The sequence below is a fragment of the Panthera tigris genome, chromosome C1, assembly GCF_018350195.1.
Source record: "Panthera tigris isolate Pti1 chromosome C1, P.tigris_Pti1_mat1.1, whole genome shotgun sequence".
Taxonomy (NCBI): domain Eukaryota; kingdom Metazoa; phylum Chordata; class Mammalia; order Carnivora; family Felidae; genus Panthera; species Panthera tigris.
In genome coordinates, this window is record NC_056667.1 from 17,225,267 (window position 1) to 17,253,029 (window position 27,763).

Genomic DNA, 27,763 nt, shown 5'->3' on the forward strand with positions numbered 1-27,763 from the left:
ATAGGACAGCTGGAACCAGGACTGAAGAAGAGTACAAATAGAGGCCTGTCCCCTTCTTTCCCTACTCTGTATCTGTCCCGTTCTAGGTGGGCCCTAACATCCACACGCGTGAGGCTACGCAACCTGCAGGTGTAATCTCAGTCTATCCTCCCAAACCTAAGGCCTAGGGGTACACACGTGCAGATTGGTTTACCTTCAAGAACACAAACCTGGGGAAGACACTTGAAAGGGAGCTATTTGGGCAAAGAATTCCAAGGTCCTGGATACTTAGAGTTGGTGATCTAGAAAGGGAAGGAGGAGGTATGAGCTCCAGATGGGCACATCCTTAGCCCCATGAGCGAAGGCGCAACTCGAGCAAAGCCAGATCAGGGACCTTTAAGGAGCAGGGCTCAGGGTGGTGGTCCTGCTGCCCTGATCTAATGGCAGTACTACCTAGGCTAAAACTCAAACTCCAGTAGAGCGGATGTAACTAAACAAGAATGAAGTCCAGAAAGCGTGCTTTCTCCCTTCCTTTGCTAAAAAAACAAAGATTTAAGTGCTATGATTCAAGATACCAATGTGAAGATCTAGAAAAGGAAACCTGGGGTAAAAATCCTATCAGAAAACTGCAGGTGATCAAAATTTGAAACTTTGGTTCTTTGAAAGACACTATTAAGAGCATGAAAGGCAAGGCCAAAGACTGGGAGAAATACTTGTAAGTCATATGTATGATAAAGGACTTGTGTCCAAAACATATAAAGAATTCTGAAAACTCAATAAAAGCAAATGATCTGAAACTTTTCATTAGATTGTCATAGGAATCTGGATTCTTCCTGCAAAAGATTACCCACCAATTTATTTGTTTATGTGCTCTGCTTGAAGAATTCAGAGGCTGATCAAATACCAAACTTAGAACAGGGAGCTTAAAATCCTGCCCAAGTTTCCTGTGTTGACAGCCTACCTTGCAACACAGCTCCAAAGTTGCCATAAAGAATCTATCTATTCCTAGAGAGAAGATGACAATGACCCATCAAATACAGGAACCACCAGGGGTGGCTGCCTTTATTATCCCAGCTTTATCTGGGGGACAGGCTGGGAGGTGTCTTTGATAGGTCCTATTGGCTCTGGGAGCCTTCTTCATCTTGCATAAGGCCCCACCAGATATCCAATGACAGAACTAACGTTCTTTGGTGAGTAGCTTGTGTGGTGACAAATTGGAACCGAAGTCACCAGCTCTGCTGAGGGGAATGAAGTTTACACATAATGTCCTCTCACTTAATCCAACAAATATCTGTTGCCTGCCTACTCTATATCTTAAGTCAAACATTTGCTAATAGCTGAAGATACAATAGTGAGCGAGACACAATGACTTCTTCAAGGGTACCAAAGTCTAATGGAGGAGATGAAAAAGTAAGCAGGCAATTATGAAGCAGGGATAAAGCGCTTTGATTGGCACAGACTCATGGAACACAGAAACGGGACACCTGTCCATCTTGTGGGATCAGGAAAGGGTTCTTAGAACAAGTTAGGAATGAGACTTGAAGGACAAGGAGTTGGCCGGGAGTGGAGAGAAAGAGATTCAGCTTGTAGCGTTGATAGCACAGAGAACTGAAGCTGAGGGCAGTGGAGGGCGGCAGAGGCCAGAGCACAGATGACCTCCTCAAAAATTACACCAAAAGAGTTTCACCATATGCAACGGGCGATGGGAAGCATGAGAAGATTTTACACAGAACAGTGGCAAAGAAAGGATTTGCCCTTTAGTAAGATCCAGCTCCAGCTAGGCAGAATAGACCAGAGGGGATTGCAAATGGAAAAGAGATGCATGGGATGCCTGGGTGGCTCAGTCGGTTGAGCGGCTGGCTCTCGATTTCAGCTCGGGTCATGATCTCATGGTTCATGGGTTTGAGCCCTGCATCAGGCTCCATGCTGACAGTGCAGAGCCTACTTGGGATTCTCTTTCTCTCCCTCTGTCTCCACCCCTCCCCTACTCACGCATGCTCTGTCTCTCTCTCAAAAACAAATGGATGAACTTTAAAGAGAGAGAGAGAGACTCATTAGGAGGTGGTTTCAGTAAACAAGATGTGGGTGGGGACACCTGGCTGGTCAGTCAGAGGAGCGTGTGGCTCTTAATCTTAGGGTTGTGAGTTTGAACCCATATTGGGTGTAGGATTACTTAAAAATAAAATTAAAATTTTTTTAAAAAAGTCAGCAGGATGTGGTCTGGTGATGGTCTGAATAACTGCAGCTAATATTTCAAGCCCATTATCTCACTTAAATCTTTGCAACTCTAGGAGGTAGATATAATTACCCCCATTTTATGGATGGGAAATCCAAGGAACAGAAAATTAATGAACTTGCCTAAGGTTGCATGGTAAGTGGTGAGAAAGCAAGTAGAAAGAGCAAGGTTGGTCATGACTGGATGACTAGTCAACTAATATTTATTGTCTTGGGGAAAGGCCGAAAGGAACAGGAGCTGTTGAGTGTGATATCCAAGTTTCCAGCTTGGGTAACTAGGCAATGGCTGAGTTAAATACAGGAGAAAGCAGCTGGGGGGTGGAAGAAAGCGGTAAGGTCAGCTTGGGGTTGATTTTAAGGTGCCTGGTAATTTCCAAACGGGGATGTCCATAAATCAGCTAGGCGCAGGGGCTGTTGTGAAATTCAGAGTGGATTTTGAGGTCATCAGCCTCGGTCTCTCCCTGAAGGAAAAACAAAACCACCTTTGGAGAAGCTGAAAATGATAAAAACTTTGCACACAAAGCATTTAGGAAAACATTAAAAAAGGAGATTAGCTTGAGGCGCCTGAGTGGCTCAGTCAGAAGAGTATGCGACTCTTGATCTTGGGATTGAAGTTTGAGCCCCATGTTAGGTGTAGAGATTACTTAAAAATAAAATCTTGGGGTGCCTGGGTGGTTCAGTTGGTTGAGCGTCCGACTTCAGCTCAACTCACGATCTCACAGCCCATGAGTTCGAGCCCTGCGTCGGGCTCTGCTGACAGCTCAGGGCCTGGAGCCTGCTTCAGATTCTGTGTCTCCCTCTCACTCTGCCCCTCCCCTGCTCGTCTCTGTCTCTCTGTCTCTCCCCGCCTCTCAAAAGTAAATAAACATTAAAAATTTTAAAAAAATGGAAAACTCATTAAAAAATAAATAAAATATTTAAAAAATGGGATTAACTATGAAACAATTTTAGGCCACGACAAGGTAATTTTCTTCTATTAGTTTTCCTCCTCAGTTGTGTTTCACTAATGCCCTTTTATCTTGAAGTCTCCTACAGATACACAGGGCCCAGGCTACGCCACTAGAGACGGGTATCTAACCAATGCTTCAAAAAGTCCATTCCTCCCAGGGCATAGGAACTCCTTTTCAAACAATACTAACTTTTGAAACAGTAGGGAACCACTTAACAAATTATCATTTCAGTGCATTCATGGGTGTCCTAACGGCCTGGAAGCAAAGCCCTAACCTGGCCTTTTAGAGAACAGCTCACACAGAAGGAAATCTGCTTCCATTATAATAATGGCAAAATATTAACATATCAAATACCCTTAGAGGGGGGCTCCAGGTGAGCCAGCATTTTCCTTTAACGTTTCCTCCCAGAAATAAAAATTGTTGAACATGTAGCAAGGAAAAAGAGAGCTTTAAACGATGTTTTAATAAAATCTCTTTTCTTTCCAAGTCTTGGGTATAGGTTTAATTGAAGTTTTTCTTTCATCTTTGTAGTTTTCCCCAATTTAAAGCACTTCGACTCCCTACCTCCGCCTAGACTGGCCCGCCATTTAAAGAAAGGTTTCATAAGAGAAAATTACTTGTAAGTAATTTGAAAATTGTGGCCACACCTTAGTAATACATAATCACTGCCTTAGGCAAACTGTGTCATGAATAGAGAGCCTTTGACTATTTCTAAGAGGGATCTGTTCTGGGATTCCAATACTAGTTCAGAAGAAATTGTTTTAGCGTTCTTAACAGATATCCAAAAATATCTCCTTAAAGCAACAAGGCCTCCTTTCATTTTTGCTTTTGGATGTGTTTGTGTTTCACCTTCTCCAAAGTTAACGAGACACTCATACCAAATACTCCCACGCTGCTTTGCCTCCAACCCAATCTTCACAGGAAACTCTCCAGATTTTTGCATCTTCCTAAAATAATGGCAATATCCAGAGGGCCCACCAGTGTGTGAAAATAATGTGCGCCCAAATTTCTACCAGAACATCTGTACAAATGCATCAGCGTAAAGACAATTGTGTCCACTCTTCGTGAATCTGACGAGAAACCAGTTTATGAATCGGTGCTGGGTTACTAAAATAATTCTCAGCTTTTTGATTTTTAAAAATTATACTTTTAATTATAGAATATTGTTAGAATACAGATGTAGATAGACACTAGCATAACTGCGACCGATACCCTACGAAAAACTGCTCTACATACTTACTTGTTCACTCACTCTCCACAACCATAGAAAACAGGCACAAAGTGTTCAGGGTATGTGCAGAAGCGGCCAGAGACTTGGGAGCAGGAAACATGCAGAAAGCATTAGCAAAGAGAGTCTGATGCAGAAGTTCTACACAAAAGTTCAACACAGCAAGTGGGCAGCAGTTGGCAGAAAGACAGGAGACAGCTGGTCTGGCCCTTGCCCTTTGAACTTCCCAGCTGGAGTGTACATGTATGGAGAGATGGCTGGGGCACCAAGAAGCCTCTTCTTGAGCCACTCACCTCTAAGAAGCCAAAAGCAGCAGCAGGAACAGGTTGGGATGGGGCAGGAGAGTAGGGAAGAAAGAGGGAGTGAAATACCCTTGGGCCATGAGGATGCTGTCTTCTGTGGCCACTCCAAAGCTGATGCCCAGAGTGCCTCACAGAAACAACAGGCGAACTCTGATATTTGTTAAAACCATTAGCAACACTGATACAGGAAAGGACATATTCGAGTTCAGTCATCAAGAACATGTGAGTCATTCAACAATTAAAATATGGATACCCACGATCGGCTAGATTTTGTACAGGACACAAAACATGCTCCCTGCCCGAGTTGAGTTTGTATTTAAACGGGAGTGGCGACATGAAGAAACCTCCTTGATGGAGCGGTGTTTCATTTTGTTCCTTTCAAGGTTGTGTCCCTGCAAAGGATGCAGTCCCACACAGTTGTGGCTCCTAATGACTCGACGTAGTATACTACCCGAGGGAGACCACTGGCTCCTTTAACACACCAAGTCCCAAAGAGCTATGGCGAAATATTTTTCAAATGTTACAGCATTCACAATAAAGCACAGTAGAAATAGCTCGGGGCACTCTCGAAAAAGATATATTCCTTAGTCCCCTCCCCCTCACACCTCCACCCCCAAGTGCCTGGATAAGCACCAATGCCTGGGGTATTTCTTAACTCCCATGTGGGCTGAGATAAGGAGAACTGACGCTAACAGGTTTAATTTGGGTCAACTTTCATCTTAACCACATGTATCTGTAGACTGACAGGATAGAAACACATTCCTATCTGGGTTTATTAATTCCTTGTGAGTAGGCCAAAGAGAAGAGTATTCAGTCTGAGAACAGGACACTCAACCTATCTGTCCAGTTATTACCTCCCACAATTGACTGATACACATAAACAAGTGCTTAGTTCTGTACAAAGACAGATCTTAAAGGAGCGTGCACACTAGAGCACTCGTGTTTAACATTTTTCCTTTATAAAAAAAAAAAAAGAAAGAAAATGAAAGGACATTTCTCACACTGGAGTTGTCTGTAGTTCTGTCACATGATCAACATCACCCAGGAACATGCTAATTCTGTGTGAATTCAGTTTCCGCTACTGGAAAAATTACAGGAATACACGTTTTACTGTACATACACATGCCCTTATGCAAGCCAAGAGAAACACTGGGATGTGGCCCTTATCAAATCCTAGAGTTAGCAGTAGAATTGACCTCTCGAGGCAGAAGGGGAAGAACACAGAAAGGAATGGTGGTGGTCCTTGGGGAGGAACTCTGTGTTTCCTTCCCGGGAGCGGCCAATTCCACTCGGTCCTTACACTCCACCACCAGTATGGTCCTATCTTCCCTTGAAGATACCCTCCCTACATTGTTCCCTACAGTGATCCCCCAAAGAAAAGGAATACATTTTGATCAGTGGCAATAACAACAGTAACCAGCTCTTGCTAAAGTCACCACCATTGATGAGTCCTTGGTCCCCAAACCCGTGTCTCATGTTTCCTTTTAATCTGCATCTGTAGTTAGCTCTTGCAAAGATGCAAGCTTGAATAAAGGTAATTAGGAACAATGAGGGAAACGGTTATGATCGTTGCCTTCATCGTGCAGAATCCTGCCCTCAGGAAGATGGAAAGATACAAATGCATACGCAACTCAAGGAAAACGCCTTTCAAAGGGGAAGATGTGCGTGCCCAACAATTATGGAGAGTGAACAGGTGTGGCAATTCAGGCAGTCTCTGGTTGTCTTTTTCCGAAGCAGCTGTGACCACCCTATTACAGTCCAACGTTCCCCCTAGCATAGTTCTTTGGGCCACGGATGAGAGAGATAACTTTTAAAGATTTACTCCATTTCCAATCCTGAGGATTTACCAGCATGCATCCCCTGGTCTTCAGATTCCAGTTACTTGTGGAGCTGATTCTGATGAAGTACTTCATCACTATTCAGTGAATAAAAAAAATCACTCCTTGGGAGAAGGGGGGAACATTCCCAAAGTTGTGGGTCAGAATTTCAAATGGCTTATCTTCTTTGATGTTTCAAACGATGGCCGGCAAGGAACCTCACTACGGTAAAAGCAGCTCCGTCTTGAGGGAGCTCTTTGCTATCAAATAAAATTGTACCTTCAAGTGAATCATTTCTTATAATTACAGGACTTAGTCAGTATGTACCCTCTTATGTTTAATAAGCGCCGAGCTCCGGCTGAAGCTCTTCTCGCACTCAGTACATTCGTAAGGCTTCTCTCCCGTGTGAACTCTTTGATGGGTGATGAGGTTGGAGCTCTGAGTGAAACCTTTTCCACACTGTACGCACTCATAGGGCTTCTCTCCGGTGTGGGTTCTCTGGTGTTTAATGAGATCTGACCTTTCTCCGAAGCTTCGCCAACACTCATTGCACTCGTAGGGCTTCTCTCCGGTGTGAATTTTCTGGTGTGTGATGAGATGAGAGCTCCGGCTGAAGCTTTTCCCACAGGCGTTACATTCGTACGGCTTCTCCCCTGTGTGCGTTCTCTGGTGCTGGACCAAGTGCGAGATGCGGCTGAAATTCTCCCCACATTCGTTACAGTGGTACGGCTTTTCCCCCGTGTGGGCCCTGCGATGGCGCACCAGGTCGGAGTTCTGACTGAAATTCTTCCCACACTCGTCACACTTGTAGGGCCTCTCCCCCGTGTGCACCCGATAGTGTTTGATGAGATCAGATCTCTCGCTGAAGCCTCGCCCACATTCATTACACTCGTAAGGCTTCTCCCCCGTGTGGGTCCTCTGGTGCTGAGCTAGGTGAGAGCTCCGGCTGAAGCTTTTCCCACACTCCTCACACTCGTAGGGCTTTTCCCCACTATGGGTCCTTTGGTGCTGGATGAGGTGAGACAGCCGGCAGAAACTTTTCCCACACTCGTTACATTTGTGGGGTTTTTCTCCAGTGTGGATCGTCTGGTGCTGAATGAGGTGAGAGCTTCTTCCGAAACTTTTCCCACACTCGTTACAGTCATAAGGCCTTTCCCCGGTGTGTGTTCTTTGATGCTGAATGAGGTGTGAGCTCCGACTGAAGCCCTTTCCACACTCGTAGCACTTATAGGGTCTGTCTCCGGTGTGGGTTTTCTGATGTCGATTAAGGTCTGAGATCTGACTGAAGGCCTTTCCGCAATGAGAACATATATGATACCGGATGCCCGTGTGGACTTCTTTGTGAACGAGCAGGTCAGTGACTTGTTGAAGAGGATAGCTCACCCACTCTTCGGCTGCTAGATCTCCCCACTGTCTTTCGGGTCTCTCCCTGCTTTCAAAGGCTTCTTCATTTTCAGGATTTTCCTCGGTGTTCCCCACAGGTCTTTCAGATGCAGTGCCAAATTCCACATCTTCACCAATCTCTTGCTTTGGATTCACTTCGTTCTCACTCCTGATCTCAAAATCTGTAACGAAGGGTAAATAATAATAATAATAATCCCGGCAAATACACAAAATTTGTCTCCTGTGTACCAGGCACTGTGCTAAGTTCTTTCCCCAAATTACTTCAATCACCCTGAGAGTCAGGCATTATGATTTCTACCCTATGGATAGTAAATTCTAGACCCCGAGAAGTGACCTGCAAAAAGTTCACAGAGTAGTAAGTGGTGGGACTAAGATTCAAATCCAGGTTTGTCTGATAACAGTTCATGCTCCGAACCATTACCGTTAATGGTTCTTTATGAAAATTGTATATGCTCCCGGTGTTTTCAAAGAACCAGAACAGAAAACATAAAAGACTGTATATTAGAATGCCTAGAAGCCAAGGACCTAGATGTTTTACATGTGATCGCATTGTGTGTACGTTCTTAAACTTTCCAAGCCTTCATCATTATCATTATATGATATTTACTATGAATCTACTGGGTTAGGATGGAAAAAACATTTTTGTCTAGCTATATCAAGTCTTAGTTGACAGGAAAAGTGACTGCCAAATGTTACTTGCTTCCTTCTAGTGGCCTTTAACAATTTTTTTAAAATTTTTATTTATTTTTGACAGAGAGAGAGAGAGAGAGAGAGAGAGAGACAGAGCATGAGAGGGGGAGGGGCAGAGAGAGAGAGAGACAGAATCCGAAGCAGGCTCCAGGCTCTGAGCTGTCAGCACAGAGCCCAACGCGGGGCTTGAACTCACAGACCAAGAGATCATGACCTGAGCCAAAGTTTGACGCTCAACCGACTGAGCCACCCAGGCACCCCAAGCGGCTTTTAAATGTGAATAGAGGAGGGAAGGTTGGAGAATGCACAAATGATGCCTGGCTCAGAACATCCCTGACATTAACTAAACACAGCCTTCAAATGAAAATGAAAAAGAAAATACACAACCACTATCTATAAGCAACTTTCTACCAGACACTGTTTTTCCAAGTTGTGTTACTTAGCACACTCATCAACCTAGAGGTTACTATGTATGCTGGGAGAAAAGGGTCCATGGATAAACTACTTTGGTAAATGGTGCATTCAACATCTCTTCTTAGAAATGGGCACGCCATTTAACACATTAAAGGTTCTGAAGAGTACTGAGGTTAAGAAGCCTTGTAAATTTTAATTATTTACTAATTTTTTTTTTTTTTTCAGAGAGAGAGAAAAAGAGGGCACATGCATGAGTGGGCAAGGAGCAGAAAGAGAGGGAGACAGAGGATCTGAAGCAGACTCTGTGCTGTCAGCAGACAGCCTGATGTGGGGCTCAAACTAGCGAACCATGAGATTATGACCTGAGCCGAAGTTGGACACTCAACCGACTGAGCCACCCAGATGCCCTGTAGATATTATTTACCAATAATACTGGTATTTACCAGTATCAAACTTATTTGAGAAAAGAACTTATTTTTCTGTGTGTATGTGTGTGTGTGTGTGTGTGTGTCCTTCCATGCTTCCGTCCTTCTAACAAGTACTCCTTGGGCTGGCAGAGCCATACAGATTCACATTTCTTTAAGACTCTCACTGCTTGCTTTTGTTGGATTGGGGTGAACATTTGGATGAGAGACTGCACTATATCTAGATAAATAAATTTTAGTTGCTTTTCTAAAGGAAAGATCCAAGAATCTTGGAACATCAGGGAGAGCCCAAGGTAAAAAGGAAACCCCTTCTATTTGCCTTTTGTTCTGGAAAAGGCTATAGAAATAAAGATTTCAAAATAAGAATTAGTCCTAATGAAGGGCAGATGACCTAGTGAACCATATATGGTTGCTAAGTTCTATCAAGTCTTACTAGGAGGCAAAGTGAGTCAAAAGACTGTTCAGCTCAAGAATATACTGTTTATTCTAGTTACGTCCAGACCAAAGGATAGCTAAGAGAAGACAGGTTTACAAACCATCAAAACAATTACTTCTCTTCCTAATAGAATTTGTGATCTCGTTGAGTTCAGGATTTTTCTGGAACAACATTTGACACACTCAAAATTTACGATCAACTCTGAAACATCTCTAGACAGGTACCTGCTCCAGATAAATAAAGGACCTCTGGCAAAGCTAAGGCTCTGAAGACAAAACAAACACAAAAATGTGGCTTTTGCCCTCCCATGAACCTGAGTCAGAACCCTCCTCATCTTCTAGTAAAACGACCATTTACATGGGCATTTATATCCTGGCAAGCACCATTATGTCAGACCTGTTTGGTCAGTGATCTGTACAAACAGGCTGGAGAGTGGTAGATGAGTCAGGGCACAAGAAATCTGAATGTTTCTAAAATGGGCAGAAACGGTCTTTCCTTTTAGACAATATGACCTTGATGTTCCCACACTCCAAGATCTGCCTGAGGACTCAACTCAAACCAGTATCTGATTCAATGCTTTAAAAATCACACAACTTGGTTGTGTTGAAAGAGCTGAGCCATTTTTGAGTCTCAAAAACGTGGGAGTGAAGAAAGGCAGAGAATCCTTACTTACCTAGTGAGACAACGTTTCCGTAATTCTCCTGCATGACATCCCTGTAAAGGTCCCTCTGTGTAGGATCCAGAGGTCTCCATTCTTCCCGAGTGAGGTACATGGCCATATCTTCAAATGTCACAGGTGCCTGAAATCACACAATGCTTCCTCATTACTGGGTATCCAGAAGGTTAATACTAATTCCTCCTTTTGAAATTAGAGACATGGCTAGAACTGTTGCGAAGGCAAAAGGTATCAAGTCTGATCTGAAGAGTCCAAAGAAGAAATAAACAGGCAAAAAAAAAAAAAAAAAGATGTGGGAGAGAAGGGATCCATTTACCAGCTGACTGCTCTGGTCCCATGGCCAGATACTCCTGTCCACTCCAGAACTTTATCTTCTAGCGGTACTTTTCTCAGAACACACGTAGCGCCTACATCCCTACATCCCTTTTACTCGCTGTTCCTCTATTCCTGTATGTCTCAGACTAGTGAAAATTTACAATTCTTTAAGGCCCTGTTCCAGTACAGACAGTTCTTCAGTGTCCCCTGGCCCCCTGCTCCGCTCCACTCCTCCCTTAGGCTCCTTAGAATTAATCACCCCAACTTCTTGGTTCCCACACCACAGCACTTTGTTTCTACGACAAATAAAGCTGTTATCACGTTGTATCACAGTTCAACGAATGCGTCTGTCTCCCTACAGATTGTGAGCAGGCGGGGAGGGACCGTTCCATCCATCTTTTGTCTTCCTAGGATTTAAAGGCATACAGCAGGTGTTCAATAAATGCTTGTTCGTGGCTATACTGGCCTGGTACTGAGGTTTCTCGAGGCAGAATACCGAAGCGAGCGAATTACTAATCCCAGGGAATTTCCAACAGGGATTTGCACAGCGAAGAAACGCCGGGACAAGGTGGGTAAGCAGAGGCAGGGTCCGAGAAGCCACCCCCGGCTTACCTGGGACCCAGCCATGAGCAGGGTGGCTGCCATCTCGGGCTCAAGGATTCGCCTCCCAGAAGAGAGAGCAGGAAAAGCAGCTAGCAGACAGCGCTAAAGGAGGCGAAAAGCAGGGCGTGAGGCACGGAAGATAGGCCCTGCCCACTCCCCAGGGCTGGAGTTCTGGCCGCCAGGCGGGTGGGGAGGGCCCGGGACCCGGGCCGGGTCACTCTCCTTCCTGACCCTCGAGTGCGACCCGCCCTCTGTGTCTCCGCCACCGGAGGGTGGAGGCACTGCCGGAATTTACTAAGACAGCCCCCTAGCTCGGGCCCTCCGGGGCCGGGGGTCAAGTCGATGCTGTCTCGGGGAGGAGGCTCTCAGCCCAGCCCACAGAACGCCTCCGCTCTCCCATCTCGAGGCTGGCCCTTTCCGGCAGCTATCTCAGCCAATCAGCGAGCGAAGGTTGCAAAACGCTTTGCCAATCAGATGCTGAACACTAGGCCCGCCTCTTGCAGCGTGGCTGAGCACCTCGATCACGCCTGCGCCTGCTCCCGTGGCCTGCCGGGAGTTGGAGTTCCATTCCCGCGTACAAAGGCCAGTCAGAGGCCAAAAACCAAGGAGGGAAAAGAACAAAAGGGTGAAGAAGGAAGGGCGTCCTCCTAGCCAGGGAGGAGTATCTTTCGCTTTCGTCTCTCGGTGACCACGGCCCGATTAAGCCAGAGGGATCGCCCTGCATCTCCTCACGACCTTATGTTTGTCTTGAGTCGGGCCTTAACTTCGACGTCGGGCCTAATATAGGCGCTGGCTTGTGTTGAGTTCTGCTGGGATTAGCCCTAATTTGACAGCCGGGGCGTGAAAGAAAAGCGGCAGCCGCCCACTCCCCAGGGGAGACTCGGCGGCCGCGCTGGAACTTTGAGCTCCGCCCACGCACTACGTCTCCCAGCAGCGCCTGCGGCACTCTCACCCGGCTACTCAGACTACAACTCCCAGGAGGCCCCGCGCCTCCAGTGCGCTGGCTAGTGGAGACCGCGGCTCGGCCAGGCGGTGTCCCCGCCCTGTTGCTATTAACCCTGTACGGGCATCCAACCTTGTCCTTCTAAAGAGGGCGCCGCTTGATGGGCGGGCTGAGCTGCGTCCAGCAGAGCAGAGAAAACCCGAGGGAAATCAAAAGCGAGGGTGGAGGATAGGGCGCATAAGAAGGAGCAAGTCAAGCCCCAGGGCTGAAAAAACCCGTCCTGATCATCCCTGGAGGCTTGTCTACTAAGAGGATTTCTGACGGTTTCCTGCACGTATGGGCTCTTGGGCCTCTGAGGGCCTGAGCTGGGCGGGCCCTCAGGATGCTAGTAGTCCCTGACCCGCTGAAGGTGGGAAACCGAAAAACCGAACTGGGAAAGAACAGACTTACCGCCTGCCCCGCAGAAGATCCACTAGATCGCCGGCTCCAAGATCTGAGAGGCCTCAAACAGATTCCAAATCCGCAGAGTTCTCTGAGACTTCGAGTGTTTGGAAGGATTCTAGAAATCACTGGCAGATCTCGGATATCTCAGACCCGCAGGTAGATCTCAAACCCGTAGACTTGCAGGCAAAGCCCAGAGATCGTAGGCGGATCCTAAAGACTCACAGACTCTCAAGCAGCTTAGGGAAACCACACACTCATAGGCAGATCCCCGAGACCACAGCAGCTAGCCAAGAAACACCAGCAGCGGCTAAGCTGCATTCAACTGGAGTTCTTCCGAACGGAAGGACTTGCAGCCTTTCCTTTCCCCAGCCAGGATGAGAAAATTAGACAATGGAAGCCGAACATTGGGGAAAGCAGGCATTCTGCGTGGGGAAGAGCTCTGAGCTCGCTGTAGCCTTGGAGAGGGAAGTGATGGAAAAAGAATATAGCAGCTTATTAGGGACTCCCACCCTCTTCAAGTTATAAATATCCCCAGAACCTTGGCTACGTGCCCAGAAGCCTGTTGTCTCTAACTTTACAGGAGATTTCTCTGCCTGGGCTGGGAAAGGGGCTTTTCTTTTGTTTTGCAGATACATCCACCCACTGAGTGACTTGAATTCTACCCCCCCCAACATGACTCCAGGCTATGCTTTTATTAGTGAGTGTCCTGTTCCCAGTGCCCAGTTATTTATGGTTAAATTACTCAAGTGTCTAAAAAGAACTAGGACCCTACCCAGCCATGAGGCAGACTCCCACTCCCACTGCTCTTCCCATCCCCAGCTGTGAGGTTAGGAATTCTTTAGATAGCTCAGAATTGTACCATCCTACCCCATCTGAAATTTATTTGGGTACCACAAAAAAAAAAAAAAAAAAGAAAGAAAGAAAGAAAGAAAGAAAGAAAGAAAGAAAGAAAAAAGAAAGAAGAATTGTAGAGGATTCCCAAGAGACAATATCCATAGAGCAAAGAGGGTGGGCATCGAGGTCAAACAGACCTGAGTTGGAATCCGGGCTGTCTATCCTCTAGATAGTCATTCAATCTCTCCAGGCCCATTTCCCTTTATGTAAAACAGGGCAATCATACCTAAGGCGGTGGTGGGCACTAAGTGAGATGGGGTAAAGCCCTCCACACAGAATGAACACTCAGATGGTAGCCGTTATTATTATTAATCCTGCCTTTGGTGGCAGGGGAGACTTCCAGAAAGGCCTTGTGGATATTTTCACCGGCTCAGGAAATCTGGGAAGTCAGAGTGCTGGTGACCTTCACCCACATAGTGTTTCTGTCGGAAATCCAGAGGGAATTGGAAGTTGGGCCAGTTTGGTGGGTTCAAGCAAACTGGTGTATTGAGCCTATTAGAGCAGAGGTGTTTGAGGTTGCCAGAACCCGGCCAGTGGAGGCCTCGCTTGCGTTCTGGGAAGCTCCTGGGACGACTTTGGCTGAGTAAACGCACATCTCTAACTGGGCCTAAGGTGAGTAGAGCGCCTGCGCCACTCAGCCCAGCAGGGCTCCCTTTTCATCCCTTCTCTGACAGATGGCTTTGTAAACTTCCTTAGGCCTCTCTCCCCCTTGCTCCGGTGCTTTAAGTCCTTCTTTGTCCTCTGTTTCTTTTATTCCTCAGGCCTGCCTGGGGGCAGGACAACTTTCCTCTCCCAGCCCAGCTTGGCTGCTTGCCTCCTTCTGAGTGCTTTTCTCTCTCTTCACCTGGGACCCTCAAGAGGGTGGAGGAGAAGAGAGGCGAGAACAGAAGCTGCATTTGGTGCCCTTGAGGAGGAAGGGTAGGAAAGACAGTGGGTGAGGGGTTTCCTGCTGCAGCCTTCAGCTGGACTCAGGTTGGGGTTACTGGAGAAGGAGGTGGCTTCCTGCCCCATTGTTCAGGACTTCATTGTTTCTCAGGAATACTTGTTGTATGTGAATTTTCAATAATTAACTTGCAAAGCTGTACGTGTGCCAGTCATTCAGCAAACAGTGAGCACCTACTGCGCACAGAGGTGGCAGCACAGCCTATCAGCACAGAAAGGGGCCAGAAGAACCTTCTGGCCAGGGTCTCCAAATTGGGCTTTTGACACAATCTCCAAATGGGGTTTCACATTATGGCAGATCCACTGACCGGTTTGATCAAAGACCCTCCGTCTGTGTCCCTAAACTTGTTTCTCATTAACAGACCGCTAGGCCTGTGGTGCATTATAAATTATTATATTTCAATAAATCCTATCATTATCTTGTGAGAAGCACAATTATGTTGTATTTTTTTGTATTCTTAGAAGCATTAATTTATTAAACATGGAAAAACTTGCCTCAGTATTTATTTGCAAACTTGTTTTGCCATCTCCTCATTTTCAAAAATACCAGGCACATCAAAAAATCAAAGTGCCCGGGCTCCTCTTGACCCGCCCCCCACCCCCACCAGGAGCAGAGAGGAAGCCTCATCACAGCACAAGGAGCTGGGGACACGGGGACACTTGCAGTGACTAGGAGTCCCTGCAGTCCAACTGCTGTAGTACATGATGAGCAAGTCTGTGCCGAGGAGGGGGCAGACTGAGAGCAGAGGGCAGGGGAGGAGGCTTCAGAGAGGAGGTGACATCTGAGCTGGCTTGCAAAGACTGTAGGAGTCTCGGAGGTGGAGAAGAGAGGGGAGGGAAAGCATTCCAGTCTTGCAGAACAGCATGTGCGAAGTCACGGAGGCGTGAAAGGACAAAGCTTGTTCCAGGATAGCCAGGACTGTGCAGGGCTAGAAGGAAGGGTGTGGAGGTAGAGTGGCAGGAGGAGGAAGCCGAGCAGGGACAGTCTCTTGTGTCCCCTTGCCTGCCTGTCTCTGCCTTTGGCTGTGGATCAGCAGAGCCGGTGATGAGGTAGAGATGGGGGGGCGGGGGCGGCCTGGGGGCTGGCCTGGGGTGAGAAGAGCAGATTGACTGCAGAAGGAGTGGGGAGTGGAAAGGATAGGGAAGTTCTTTAGGAACTCATGCATTTCAGCTAGTTTTCTCCCGAGAGGATCAACATTTTCCAAAAATGTAAACAATTGCATTAAAAAATGTACAAGCTTACTTAGCATTATTTAGCCTACTTAAAGGCATTGCGAGTCCCACAGTCACTGAACATGTCTCTATTCTGTACCAGACACTGCGGGGAGATAGGACACCGCCCTCACGGTGACTGCAGGGCTGTCGTGAGGATTACATTTGAGAATGGCTACAAAACATGGGCACAGAGAGGGCCTGGCCACACGGCGGCCATGACTGTTACGAGGGAAGTAAAACACATCACAGATGCTCTGTGAGATGAAGCCGTATTTCAAAGCAGCTTAGTGCATGAACAAGGACCCAGGTTCAAGTCCAGATTCTGTCTCCTAGAAGCAAATTGCTCTCTGGACTTTGGTATCCTCAGTTTTGTAAAAAGAGTGTAGTAATAACAGTTCAGAGAGACAGAAAGTGGAACAGTGCTTGCCAGGGCCTCAAGAAGGTGGGAATGGGGAACCGTTCAACAGGTATAGAGGTTCAGTTTTGCAAGATGAAAAACGTTCTGGAGATTGGCTGCACAATGATGTGGATGTACTTAACACTACTGCACTGTACGTACTTAAAAATGGTTCAGACGGGGGCTCACTTTGGCAGCACATCTACGAAAATTGGAACAATACGGAGATTAGCATGGCCCTGTGCAAGGATGACACACAACTCCGTGAAGCAGTCCATTAGAAAAAAAACAAAACAAAACCCACCTCACACTTGTCAGAATGGCTAAAATCGGCAACACAGGAAACAACAGATGTTGGCAAGGATGTGGAGAAAGGGGAAGCCTTTTACACTGTGGGTTGGGAAGGCACACTGGTGCAGCCATTCTGGAAAACAGTATGGAGGCTCCGCAAAGAGTTAAAAATGGAACTACCCTACGACCAGCGACCAGTGACTGCATTGCTAGGTAGTTACCCAAAGGATACAAAAATACTGATCCGAAGGGGCACATGCACCCCAATATTTACAGCAGCATTATCCACAATAGCCAAATTATGGAAAGAGCCCGAATGTCCATCGACCGAGGAATGGACAAAGAAGATGTGGTATATATATATATATATATATATGGAATATTACTCAGCCATCAAAAAGAAAGAAATCTTGCCATTTGCAATGACGTGGGTAGAACTATAGTGTATTATGCTAAGCGAAATAAGTCAGGGAAAGACAAATACCATATGAATTCACTCATATGTGGAATTTATGAAACAAAATAGATGACCATAGGGGAAAGGGGGAAAAAAGAGAGAGGGAAACAAACCACAAGAGACTTTTAACTATAGAGAACAAACAGAGGGTTGACGGAGGGAGGTGGGAGAGGGATGGGCTAAATGGGTGATGGGCACTGGGTGTTATGTATAAGTGATAAATCACTAAATTCTACACCTGAAACCAGTTTTACCATGTATGTTAACTAGAATTTAAATAAAAACTTGAAAAAATGCAAAAAAAAAAAATCCCCCCGAAAGGTTAAAATTGTAAATTTGATGTTATATATATGTTATCCCAATTTTAAAAAAGAGAGTATAATAACAGTAAGCAGTTCATGGGTCTGAGGGTGAGTTGAGACAATGTAAATTACGCCCCTATTACACTAGCTAATGTTTCCTAACCAAGTACTTTGTGTCAGGTATGATCGTAATGAGTCCTCAAAACCCTCTGAACCAGGTGCCATGATCATCACCATTTTACAGATGGAAAATGGAGGCATACATAATGTGTCCAAGATACCCAGTTAGCAAATGCTCAATAATTATTAGATATTATTGATACTGTGATACAAAGAAATCATCACCATCATCTTCATGGTATAATGCAGTGTAATTATGACAGTCTCACAGCACTGTGCAAGTTCTGAGGAATATCCCTTGTGGCCAGGGGTTAGAGAAGACTTCACAGAAGATGTGCATCTGGGGAGGGGTGAAGTGGGTGAACAGGATTAAGAGGTACAAACTTCCAGTTATAAAATGTCACTGTGATGAAAAGTACAGCGTCAAGATTATAGTCAATAACATAATGCTGTACGGTCACAGACGGTGAGTACACACTTCACTGTGATGAGCACTGAGTAATGTATGGAATTGTCAAATCACTATGCTATACACCTGAAACTAACATAACGCTGCGTGTCAACTGTACTTAAAAAAAAAAAAAAAAAAAGATGGGGGCACCTGGTGGCTCAGTCGGTCAAGCATCCGGCTCTCAATCTCAGCTCAGGTCTTGATCTCAGGGTTGTGAGTTCAAGCCTCGTGTCAGGGTCCACACCCAGTGTGGAGAGACGGGTGCCTTGGGTGGCTCAGTCGGCTAAGTGTCCGACTCAGTTTCAACTCAGGTCATGATCTCACAGCTTCATGGGTTCGAGCCCCTCATCGGGGTCTGCTCTGGCAGTGTGGATGGAGCCTGCTTGGGATTCTCTCTCTCTGACCCTCCCCCACTTATGCTGTCTCTGTCTCTGTCAAAATACATAAATAAACTTAAAAAAAACACGCATCTCAAGTGAGCCACTGAAGATTGGTAAGATTAGGGTGAAGGTAAGGGGGGAGCAGTAATCAGAACAGGCATAGTTTGGAAGGTCCATCAGGTTTTCAAGGGCAAATACGTCCCTTAGGCTGGAGCAAAGGGGCAGCGGAGGTGGAAGATAAGCCACCCAAGACAGGAGAGGAGCTCTGAAAGTGAAACCAAGGAGTTTGAGTTTGATGGCTGGTGGAAGTCCAGTGGAGGTGACTGGGGAAACAATGATCAGAGCCATGCGAGGCACATGCAGGTAAGGGAAGGATGCTTTGAGTCGGGAGATCAGTAAAAGGTCTTTGCATCGGTGCAAGAAAGAGAAAACCTGAAAGACAGGGTTGCAAGCGATAGCAATGGAGACAAGTGTTGGACAAGGGAGGGACTATAGGATCCGTAACTGACAAGTAAAGAGAGCAAGGGGAAAGCGTCAGAGATGCTTCTAGGTAGTGAACCAGCTGACACACAAGACAGAAGAAGGCGTTTAAGAACGTGAATATGTGAGTTCAGTTTCAGATTAATTGTATTGAGAGGGCCAGTGTATTGAGAGGAGAAATCTAGATAAATACTTAGTGACATTAAGTTTTAAGCTCCAGGAATCCAGGGCTAAAGACGGAGATTTGGTAGCCTGGATATAGTCTACGAAAGACTTCTCACCGGATATAGTCTTTGAGGATCCTGTAACCTTCTGAAAATATCTTCTAACTTGGTCATAAGATCTTGAAAGTACTTTGTTTTCAAGGTCTCTGGGCCATAACATCGCTGGTGAGACACTCTCTCCCCCATCCCAAGCGTGTTGCCTCAGTGTTCCACCTTACCTGACCTGGTCTTCTTCCTCCTGTAAGGTAGCAATCTCCACCACCCCCCAACACACACCCCCAGGAAGACTTCCTGGTAGCAGAAGTTCATGCTAACTCCCTTGCCACTCGCCCCCTCTTTGTCTCTGACATGAAGGAGGAGATGGGGTTAAATCACGAGTCCCAGCCAACAGTCTGTGCGAAGACAGCATGACAAGGAGGAACACAGCACGGCCAGTGTGGCTGGAGCACAAAGTGTGGGGGCAGGGCAGAGGCCAGCCCCACAGGGCCTTGTGGACCCTGCCAAACGCAGTGGGGGAAAATGGAAGGCCTGGAATGGGGGTGGGGGAGTGGGGGGACCCTAACATGACCAGAGTTGCGATTCTGAAAAGCCTATTCTGGTCAGCGCAGTGGAGAGCCTGAATTGGAGCGGGTCCAGAGCAGACACAGGAAGACCAGTTGGGAGGGTATTGATGTCTGCTGATGAACACAGTCTGAGGCCTATTCATGCTTTTCTGGGCCCTTTTGTGAATGTAGATGTGTACTGTATAGATGTGCAGACTGGAGCTGACTTGTTTTTTTGCTGTTTAATCTGATTCATCTCCTTTGTAAACAGTAAGGTCATTGAGGGTGGAGATTCGGTTTTTTGTATTTTTCCTGTGCTGTAACTCCCTGGGACACTGGGAGCACAATGGATACGGACACCGTGACTACTGAAACCCACCCCCCCCCAGTGCCGCTTTAAACAGCCCAAAGTAACATTTATTAACCTGAATGTATTGATAATTGTTGCTTCTGGTTTCTAGGCATTTGGATGGAGGATTAGATCATGCAAAGAAAAATCTGGATATCTAAACCTTTACTACTCAAAGTGTGTTCTACAGACCAGCAGCAACAACATCACCCGGGACGTTGTTAGAAATGAAAAATCTGGGGGCGCTGGGGGGGCTCAGTCGGTTGAGCATCCGACTTCGGCTCAGGCCATGATCTCGTGGTTCATGAGTTCGTGCCCCGCGTCGGGCTCTGTGCTGACAGCTCGGAGCCTGGAGCCCTTTTCGGTTTCTGCGTCTCCCTCTCTCTCTGCCCCTCCCCCGCTCACGCTCTGTCTCTCTCTCTCTCTCCCTCAACAATAAACGTTTTTAAAATTTTTTAACTAAAAAAATAAATAAAAAATCTCACCCTCCCCCCAGACCTACTGAATCAGAATCTGCATTTTTAACATGATCCCCAGGGGGTTCCCATCCACACTGAACTTTCAGAAGCACCTGGCTCTGGAGGCAACACCGGCCCATACTTCCATGGGTAATATGCCTCCTTCAGGTACAGCTCTTATCACATCCTGCCGGGCATGGAAGACTGCTTATGGTTTCTTTCCCTGCCAGGCCTGGAATTCCTGGAAGGTAGGGGCTGAGCACTGTGTAGGACTCTGGGGCTTTCATAGCATTGAGCACAGTGACAGGAAGCAGAAGACCAGGGTTTCGGTCCTGGTTCTGCCACTTACAAGCTCTGTCTTTTATCTTCCGTGGGAAGACTTTCAGTCCCTCCAAAGGACCTACCCCAAATCTGACTGTTGCAAAGCTGAAGATGGGGGCAGATTTCCACGCACGGTTTATTTACAGGGTTCGTCTATACAAGGAGGCGCTTGATGGATGGAAGGAGGAAGGCAATGACCAATCCCTGGATGATGCCAGGGCGTATAAGGAGCTTGGGCTGAAGTTACTCCCAACAGCTGCTCTAACAGTGAACCCAGGCGGATGGAAACCAGTGGCCTCTGCACAATGACCCTGTGAAGTAGGCACTCATGCCACTCCTACTTTTACAGGTAAGAAAGAGGCCCAGAGAGGCTAAGTGACCTTCCCAAGCTCTCACGAATTCACAGACCCCTGTACTTTGGCTATTTGAGGAAACACAGGGTCTAGGAGGCTCAGCCTGGGGCTGTCAGAAGGCCAGAGATAGCCAGAGCCTGAGACCCTGGACGTGCTCACCAGACCTGCTCACAAGACTCTTCCAGAAGGTTCCAGCTTTGCCTAAAGTTCCTATCAGCATAAAATGCAAGCCAGTATCACTGTAAGCTGTGAAGAGTGCATTGCCAGGGCCCGGGCAGGCTCCAAGCCTCCGGATCTCCCAGGGACCGCAGAACTCAAAGGCATTGCTGTACCTTTCGCTCAGAAAGCCTGAGCTCAGGATGATCTGCTCCCTGCCTAGAGGGACTGGGTCTGGAGTCCTTAAAGGTGCCCAAAGCCAGCATAAACAGGGCATCGCAGAGAGTCTGGGAAGAGATGAGAAGTAAAAATCTTTCTACACGGCACGGGAGTCCCATCTGCCTACGCCAAACTGTGTGCGTGCTGTTCTGCACGTGTGACTCTGGGGGGTTGGGGGGGGGTGGTAAGATTTGTGTCCAGTTGGTATTTTTCAATTTGGAAAAAGCTGAGAGGTTGGGATGTGAGGGAGGCGCCTCAAAGCAAAGGACTGCCAGCCCACATTCTAAGGCAGGACACTTCGGGCATGAAGCCTCTAAGCTCCTGCAAGAGGTTTGTCAACACAGACTCTTAGCGTCGCATCCCAATTATGCTACCCCATTAGCGTATATTAATAACTGATTATTAACATGCAAAAGACTTCTCCCTCTGATCCCTAAGACCCCATTCAGAGTTCAGCATTTTTCTTCATCTTAATTTTTATTTTTTTCTCCAGCTAGATTGGCTTAGTGCTTTCTCTTTGTTCTTCCTCACCTTGTTCACTGAAATCCTGGCTGGCGGTTCCATCAGCAGAACTACAAAATCAAAAAGGCAGTAACATTTTAGAGCTTTCCCTGTGTCACCCAAGGAGGCCAGGGGGCAGACGGAGGGGACATGAAAAAGAAGGTAGTATCTGGAGCCACACAGACCAGAATCCAAATCCCAGCTCTGCCGTTATTAGCTGTGTGGCCTTGAACAAATCACTCATCTGTAAAATGGGATCAGAGCGCTGGCCAATGCAAGAAGATAGCAGGTGATAAATGAGTGAAAATCTGATGCCAGGTATGTGGTGGGCTTTTAATTCATGGTCAAAAACATCGCTGTGATTACTATTAAGCCTCCCACATGGCAATGGACACTACCAGAAAATCAGAAGTCATGTAGCTACTACCTCTATTGAGCCCTGCCTCTCCAACTAAGAGATGAGGGCGGGGAGCTGGATTCACAGCATGCAGAATGTCCTTTTCCCAACCGTAAAAATTACAAGAGCTACCATTTGTTGAGCACTTCCTCTGGGATAGGCAACATTACATCCTGACCATCACTGTATGAGGTAGACACTATATATCACTCCCATTTTTGTAGGTAAAGGAGCAATTCAGACAGGTTAAGTGACTTACTCAAACTCCCATAATACCAGTAGGTAACAAACGGACCGTAATAAGAGTGGTGGTTTCTATGTGTCAGCACATATGTGCTCAGGGCTTTTTTTTTTTTTTTTTCTGGTATAGTTGTACAGGTTGTTCACTGCACAAGAGAGCCTGGCCACAGGGCAAATTGGGGCTGAAACTTAGCTCCTGCCCCGTCTGCCTAGTGCTGTATCCTGGTGCAAGGCTGGGTTCACTTGGAGGCAGGGAGACCCTTTTCCGATTTGACAAAGATACCATACGTGCTATCAGAAGCCCTGTTAATGTTGTATTTGTATTACCTTCTCTAATCCTCAAAACAGCTCTGTGGACTAGATATTAACACCCGCATTTTATAAATGATGAAATTCAGGCCTGGAAAGTTCAGGTCACTCAGCAAAGTCGCTTTGTAAGTGATAAACCTAGAATCCAAAACTGATATCAAAGCCCATGCTCTAAACCCCAAGGCCACTACACTGGCCCCATCCCTAAGTGTTCAATAAGTGAATAAAGGAAAAATACATAATCATCTGACTTTCACCTTAAAAAACAACAGCGGTTCTAATGAGGCTCCAGGGCTATCAAGGCCTTTAGTAAGGTTGCAGAAAACTCAATCGATCAGGAATTTGGAGTACTGTCTTTCAGTGCTCCAAACTGTGCCGGCTTTATGCTCGCTAAGTATTTTTCAGTGGCTCAATTTCCTCGCCTGAGAGTGAGAGGAATATTTCTCATAGTTGTTCGCAAAGCGTGTATGCATACGTGATGATCTTCGCATCGACCATGGGAGAAACGCATCACCATCACCCTTTTGCTCAGGGAGGTGCATGGCATGCTCAGGGCCACACAGTGGGTAGGGCAGAGGGGGACCTAAAACCAGGGCTCCCGACTCCCAGTCAGTCTTGGGCTCCTTGCCAAGTACCTGAGAACTTTCGGGGCACCTGCAGCCTGCCTGGTGGCCCAGGCTGCACACAGTGCACGTGCAAGTCAGACGGTACTGGAAACTGACATGAATCACATGACCACACTGAGTCTTTTCAGAAGACGTGGCAGGAAGGAGCACTCTGGTAGGAGTGTGTGCTTGGTTCCCATGCCCTAAAACAAAACCTCTGCCTTTGCAGGGGCCGGAGCAGCCCAGATTACAGTCTTGGGTAATTTAGGGCTTTTCCAGGGCTGCCTTATGAAGGGAAGATGACCTGGGAGCGCTTGGTGGCAACGCCCCCTGACAGGGCTCAGCCTTGCGCTCACCCCTGGCTGTGCTGGGCAGGGTTCAAAGGAAATTGCATCTGCGAAAGAACTCTGCAAAGAGGTGTGGCCCAAATGCAGAGTGCTATCGTTTTTCCTCCCCTCTGTGGATCTCAGGAGGCTGATTGCATCTGTGCTCAAATGACAGACTTGCCCATCCTGTGATAAAATGTGGGCGGCTGCTCCCACCCCAGCCGGGTGGCTTCCCCAACAAAAACATGCACATGCACTCTCTCCCCGCCTCCCCAGCAACCACCCGCCACTATCTCCAGCTCTGCCGGCTGGGAAGCCCCCCTCCTTGGCTGTGGGTATACTACTCCTTATGTGGGGCAGCAGCTGTGGACGACAGGGGAGGGAGAAAGTTACAGACATACAGACCTTCCAGCGATTGCCACATTCATTGCATAAGACAAAGGTAGTCATGGGCTCATCAGCACTGCGTGTCTGCACCTGAGAGAGAACAGGGCCGCTCAGGAATTCACTCCTGTGCTCTAGGACCTGCCGTAGCTCCCACTGTCTGTAGCAGAAGGCCCAAATCCCAGAGCTCGGCACTGTTATTCCCGCCCCACTTTGGCAATTCCCTCATCACTGAGAGCAGCATATCCTTGTCTCTCCTCTCTCAGGTCCATCAGTTCACCTCTAGTGCCTCTCTGGCTCACCCAGCCCTCTGCACTTTCACTTTTGGCCTCGATCCTTCTGAACTGATCTCTCTTCTCTTGCCTCAAGGCCCAGCTCCTACAGGAATGATTCCCTGACTCACCTCTGGACACACCCTCGTGGCTGTGCTCCACTGATCAGAACTTGAGTGAGCTGGGAGCACCCTTAAAGACCATCGAGTTCGCTCCTCATTTTAGAGTTGCAAGAACTGAGGCCCGGAGAGGAACAGGAATTTGAAGATCATTGGATCACGGGGACTAGTTAATACCATGTTTTCTAGTTTCTCGTCCCCTTACCCAAACCATGCAGATGCAGGCACCGGGCTTCTCAGCAAACCTGTTGAATTTCCAGATTTAACAATTGCTGTTCTGATTTTCTACAGCTGACCCTGGATGACCACGACATGTCCCTCTGCCAACACTCGCCTGTGAATGTGATGTGAGCTGGGAGTCTGTGCGGTGGGAGGTGGTTGCCCGGCTCACGAGGGAGCCCAGCAGCGGGCCAGGAGGACCCGGCTTCGCCCAGCCTCGTTGCTAGAGAGCGGTAGCACCTGAAGGAGGGTAACAGTGGGGTTTCTCTGTGCAGGGAGAGCTCTGCTGACGGGCCGTTTAGTTCTTTCTGGTAGGGAGGTAATCACTCCACAGGAAGCACATCACTCCGCGTGGAAATGTGCTTGGAAGGAAGCAGGAGGCTTACAAAAACACCTCTGAATTCCTGAACGGGAATTCTTTGAGAGACTTCTCCCGAATGGCAAGGCCGGCTGTATTTCTGCTGCAGCCAAAGATTCCCGCGGGCAAGGCGTTCTTGCTAAATCTTGGCATGTCCGGCAGACGGAGGGATGAGTGGAGTTCTAACGTGACTAGGTACAAGTTAGAATCCAGGAATATTGGTGTCCCAAGAACATAACACGTACAACCCAGAAACGGAAGGCAGTTTTCGGGCATTAAGTCTTTCAGAGAAGGGGGTTCCCCAGCCTTCTAAATTCCCTGTGCCAGGATAGGGGTCTTCACCCTCAGGACTTGGGGCCGAATCTCTTAAGCTTTACTGGCCAAGTTGGCCGTATCGAAGGCAGAAAAGTCTGGATCTGGGTTTAACAGCATCTCTGCCACTTAGGACCATGTTGGCCATCTTGGACAGAGCTGCGGAGCTTGACCCCTGTCGGGCCTCAGTTTCCCCATGTATAAAGAGGGAGCTAAGTTTTCTATTGCTCAGTTTCTTTCCAACCATCCCATCTGGGACTCTACACGAGTCTACGCCTGGTGAGTCTGCTTCCTCCTCTTCTGGCTTCAGGGCAGGCCAGAGCCTCGTAAACACGCATCCAGGTGAGTCTACGTGCAGCAGAACATTTTCTAGAAGCCACGGCGCATCATGTTGATGTACTGAGAGGTGCCCTTCTCTCTGCAGCCTGGGCTGTTAGCCCTTTCTCCCCCGGGCTCTCCCCGAGGCTCCCTCCGGCTCCGCCCCCCAACCCCCCCTCCCTGTGCCCCCACAGCCTCTCCTCTCCCGCACCTGGTTGTAGGTACAATTCTTCTTCTTGCACTTGCTGCACTGGAAGAGGTCAGTGGTGGTGCCGCCAGTCTTGGCCATCTGGTGCTCACGGATAGCCTCCTGGGTCATGGCATTCCTCAGTTCCCTCAGCTCATCACTGGCCATTTCCTGGAAAGAAATGAGTCTGCCCTTCAGGGATAAAGAGTCCCAGGAGCCCTGCCCCCCATCCAGTTTCTAGGGAGCCCGAACAGAGGAGAGGGGAACATGCTGGCTTGAGGACAAGGAGCCGGAGGGAGGCCTGGAGTCCTGGCCTTGGCCCAGATGAGGAAAGGCCATTCCCAAAGAGCCCCCATTCTGCTTCGGGTGGACGGGCAAACCTGCAGGCAGACTCTGAGCAGGCCACGAGCGGTAGGGCGCGTGCCGGAGAGCAGAAGGCAAATAGCTTCCAGCCCGGGGTCAACATCTTGTATACATTTCCTCAGATCTGGTGCTCGCCCTGCCGGCCAGGACCTCGGGTACCTGCCTAAACCTTCCTGCTTGAACTGGCTGGACCGTGACCACCTGATCTGTCATGTTCCCCTTATCCTTCCAGTTTGGACTTGACCCAGGGCCCTTGATCCAAACTGTGATCACTGCCTAGTCCATTCTGCCTGCTGGGGACCTTGACCTCAACTATCCATGACTTGCTGCTGCTACCCTGACCCAAGTGGGACCTGAAGCTCCTGGGTGCACGAGCTTAACTGCTCACCTGCATCACAGAACATCTTTGTCTTTAAGCTCCCATAGAACAGAGTCTCCTATCTCCCATCAGCTTACTGCAGACACTCAGTGTTTGCATTATCCTGCCTTGATCCACCTGCCTGGCCATTCCGACTCCTCCACTCAAACTGGAGAGAGCTCTAGGTAAGTTTGGTTTGGGGGGAGGGAGGGCAGCCGGAGCTAACGTTAAAATGAGGCCTTGGCACTGGCTAAACATTGTCATTGTTGCTGTCTATCCTGATTCCTTAAACCACGGAAAACAGAGCTGGCACAAAGGTCAAGTGATTTTGGTGTGCCGACCACAGAGTTATCACCACTTGGGCCTCCTGATGAAATGCACATTCCTATGAATCCAAAATTCTAAGGGCGGGCCTGGGAATTTGACTAGTGCCCTCAAGTTATTCCGGTGGGTGCAGATGTTTAAGTCCTACTGTATTAAGTTCAAGGACCAGGTCCTAACCATTGGCAGGGGTATACAGGAAAACAAGTCAACCTGGGGCGATACAAGCAAAAAACAGCTGACTTTAATTTGGAGGGACATCCAGAGCTCAGTGCATGCATTCATTCAAAATGTATTGGATGTCAATTTATTGAATGCCTTTAGCTGCATTTTGTGTGCTCATGAACGGGCCTTAGCCAGAGGGGTGACCAATTTCCATCGTGTAAATACTCCTACCATGGCCGATTTGTAGCTGCTAATGCGATGTGACTGAGCACAGAGCTGGGAATAGCTACGCATAATCACCTCTCTTGAGCTGATAAACGCTGGCCCCAGCAGACCACTGCCCCTGAGCCCTAAGGATTCAGATACCAAGGTCTGGTTCCTGTCCCCAGGCAATGCTAATCTGGTAGTGTAGCCAAGTGTTTAGACAGGATTGTAGGACAGCATATGAAGTACTTAAAGCCAAGGTATACAAAGTAGGGGGGGGGGGGAGGGGGGGCGGGGGGGGGAAGCCCAGGGTACGTGGCTGACTGCTTGGGGGCAGGGGAGGCTCACTAAAGAAGACACCTTAACCGGTCTTGAAAGAGAAGCAGGAGTACC

The 27,763-nt window shown here is 47.7% G+C and overlaps 2 protein-coding genes and 1 non-coding gene across 5 annotated transcripts in view; 1 reads left to right on the forward strand and 2 right to left on the reverse strand.

The window, feature by feature from the left end:
- Positions 1 to 4,288: 4,288 nt before the first annotated feature.
- ZNF436 (zinc finger protein 436) lies at positions 4,289 to 12,397 on the reverse strand. 2 transcript variants are annotated; one of them, XM_042996621.1, is made up of 4 exons: positions 11,991 to 12,397; positions 11,484 to 11,576; positions 10,554 to 10,680; positions 4,289 to 8,076 (listed from the first exon to the last, which is right to left on the reverse strand). In XM_042996621.1, the coding sequence occupies exons 2-4, from the start codon at positions 11,514 to 11,516 to the stop codon at positions 6,824 to 6,826; spliced, it is 1,413 nt and encodes a 470-aa protein (XP_042852555.1). In that variant the 5' UTR covers positions 11,517 to 11,576; positions 11,991 to 12,397; the 3' UTR covers positions 4,289 to 6,823. The 2 variants fall into 2 exon arrangements, with proteins under 2 accessions (XP_042852555.1, XP_007083761.2); XM_007083699.3 differs by lacking the exon at positions 11,991 to 12,397 and having other exon boundaries at positions 11,484 to 11,981.
- Positions 12,398 to 16,490: 4,093 nt separating this feature from the next.
- LOC122241703 lies at positions 16,491 to 16,593 on the forward strand. The gene has a single exon (XR_006221936.1). It is a non-coding gene; the product is annotated as a U6 spliceosomal RNA (small nuclear RNA).
- A 5,288-nt stretch (positions 16,594 to 21,881) lies between these two features.
- Positions 21,882 to 27,763, reverse strand: part of TCEA3 (transcription elongation factor A3) — a 38,384-nt gene continuing 32,502 nt past the window's right edge. For both annotated transcript variants that reach the window (XM_042996814.1, XM_042996815.1), the window contains 3 exons: positions 25,984 to 26,130; positions 24,196 to 24,267; positions 21,882 to 21,984 (listed from right to left, as the gene is read on the reverse strand). In XM_042996814.1, the coding sequence (XP_042852748.1) occupies positions 21,976 to 21,984; positions 24,196 to 24,267; positions 25,984 to 26,130 (228 nt within the window). In that variant the 3' untranslated portion in view covers positions 21,882 to 21,975. The remainder of the gene's footprint in view (positions 21,985 to 24,195; positions 24,268 to 25,983; positions 26,131 to 27,763) is intronic.

Bases quoted from the DNA above. Each gene is read 5' to 3' on its own strand.
- ZNF436 (XM_042996621.1), bottom strand. From the start codon at position 11,516: ATGGCAGCCACCCTGCTCATGGCTGGGTCCCAG. The intron at 10,681-11,483 runs GTAAGCCGGGGG...GTGTGATTTCAG, and splicing joins TGCTCATGGCTGGGTCCCAG to GCACCTGTGACATTTGAAGA. The intron at 8,077-10,553 runs GTAAGTAAGGAT...CCTTCGTTACAG, and splicing joins CGGAAACGTTGTCTCACTAG to ATTTTGAGATCAGGAGTGAG.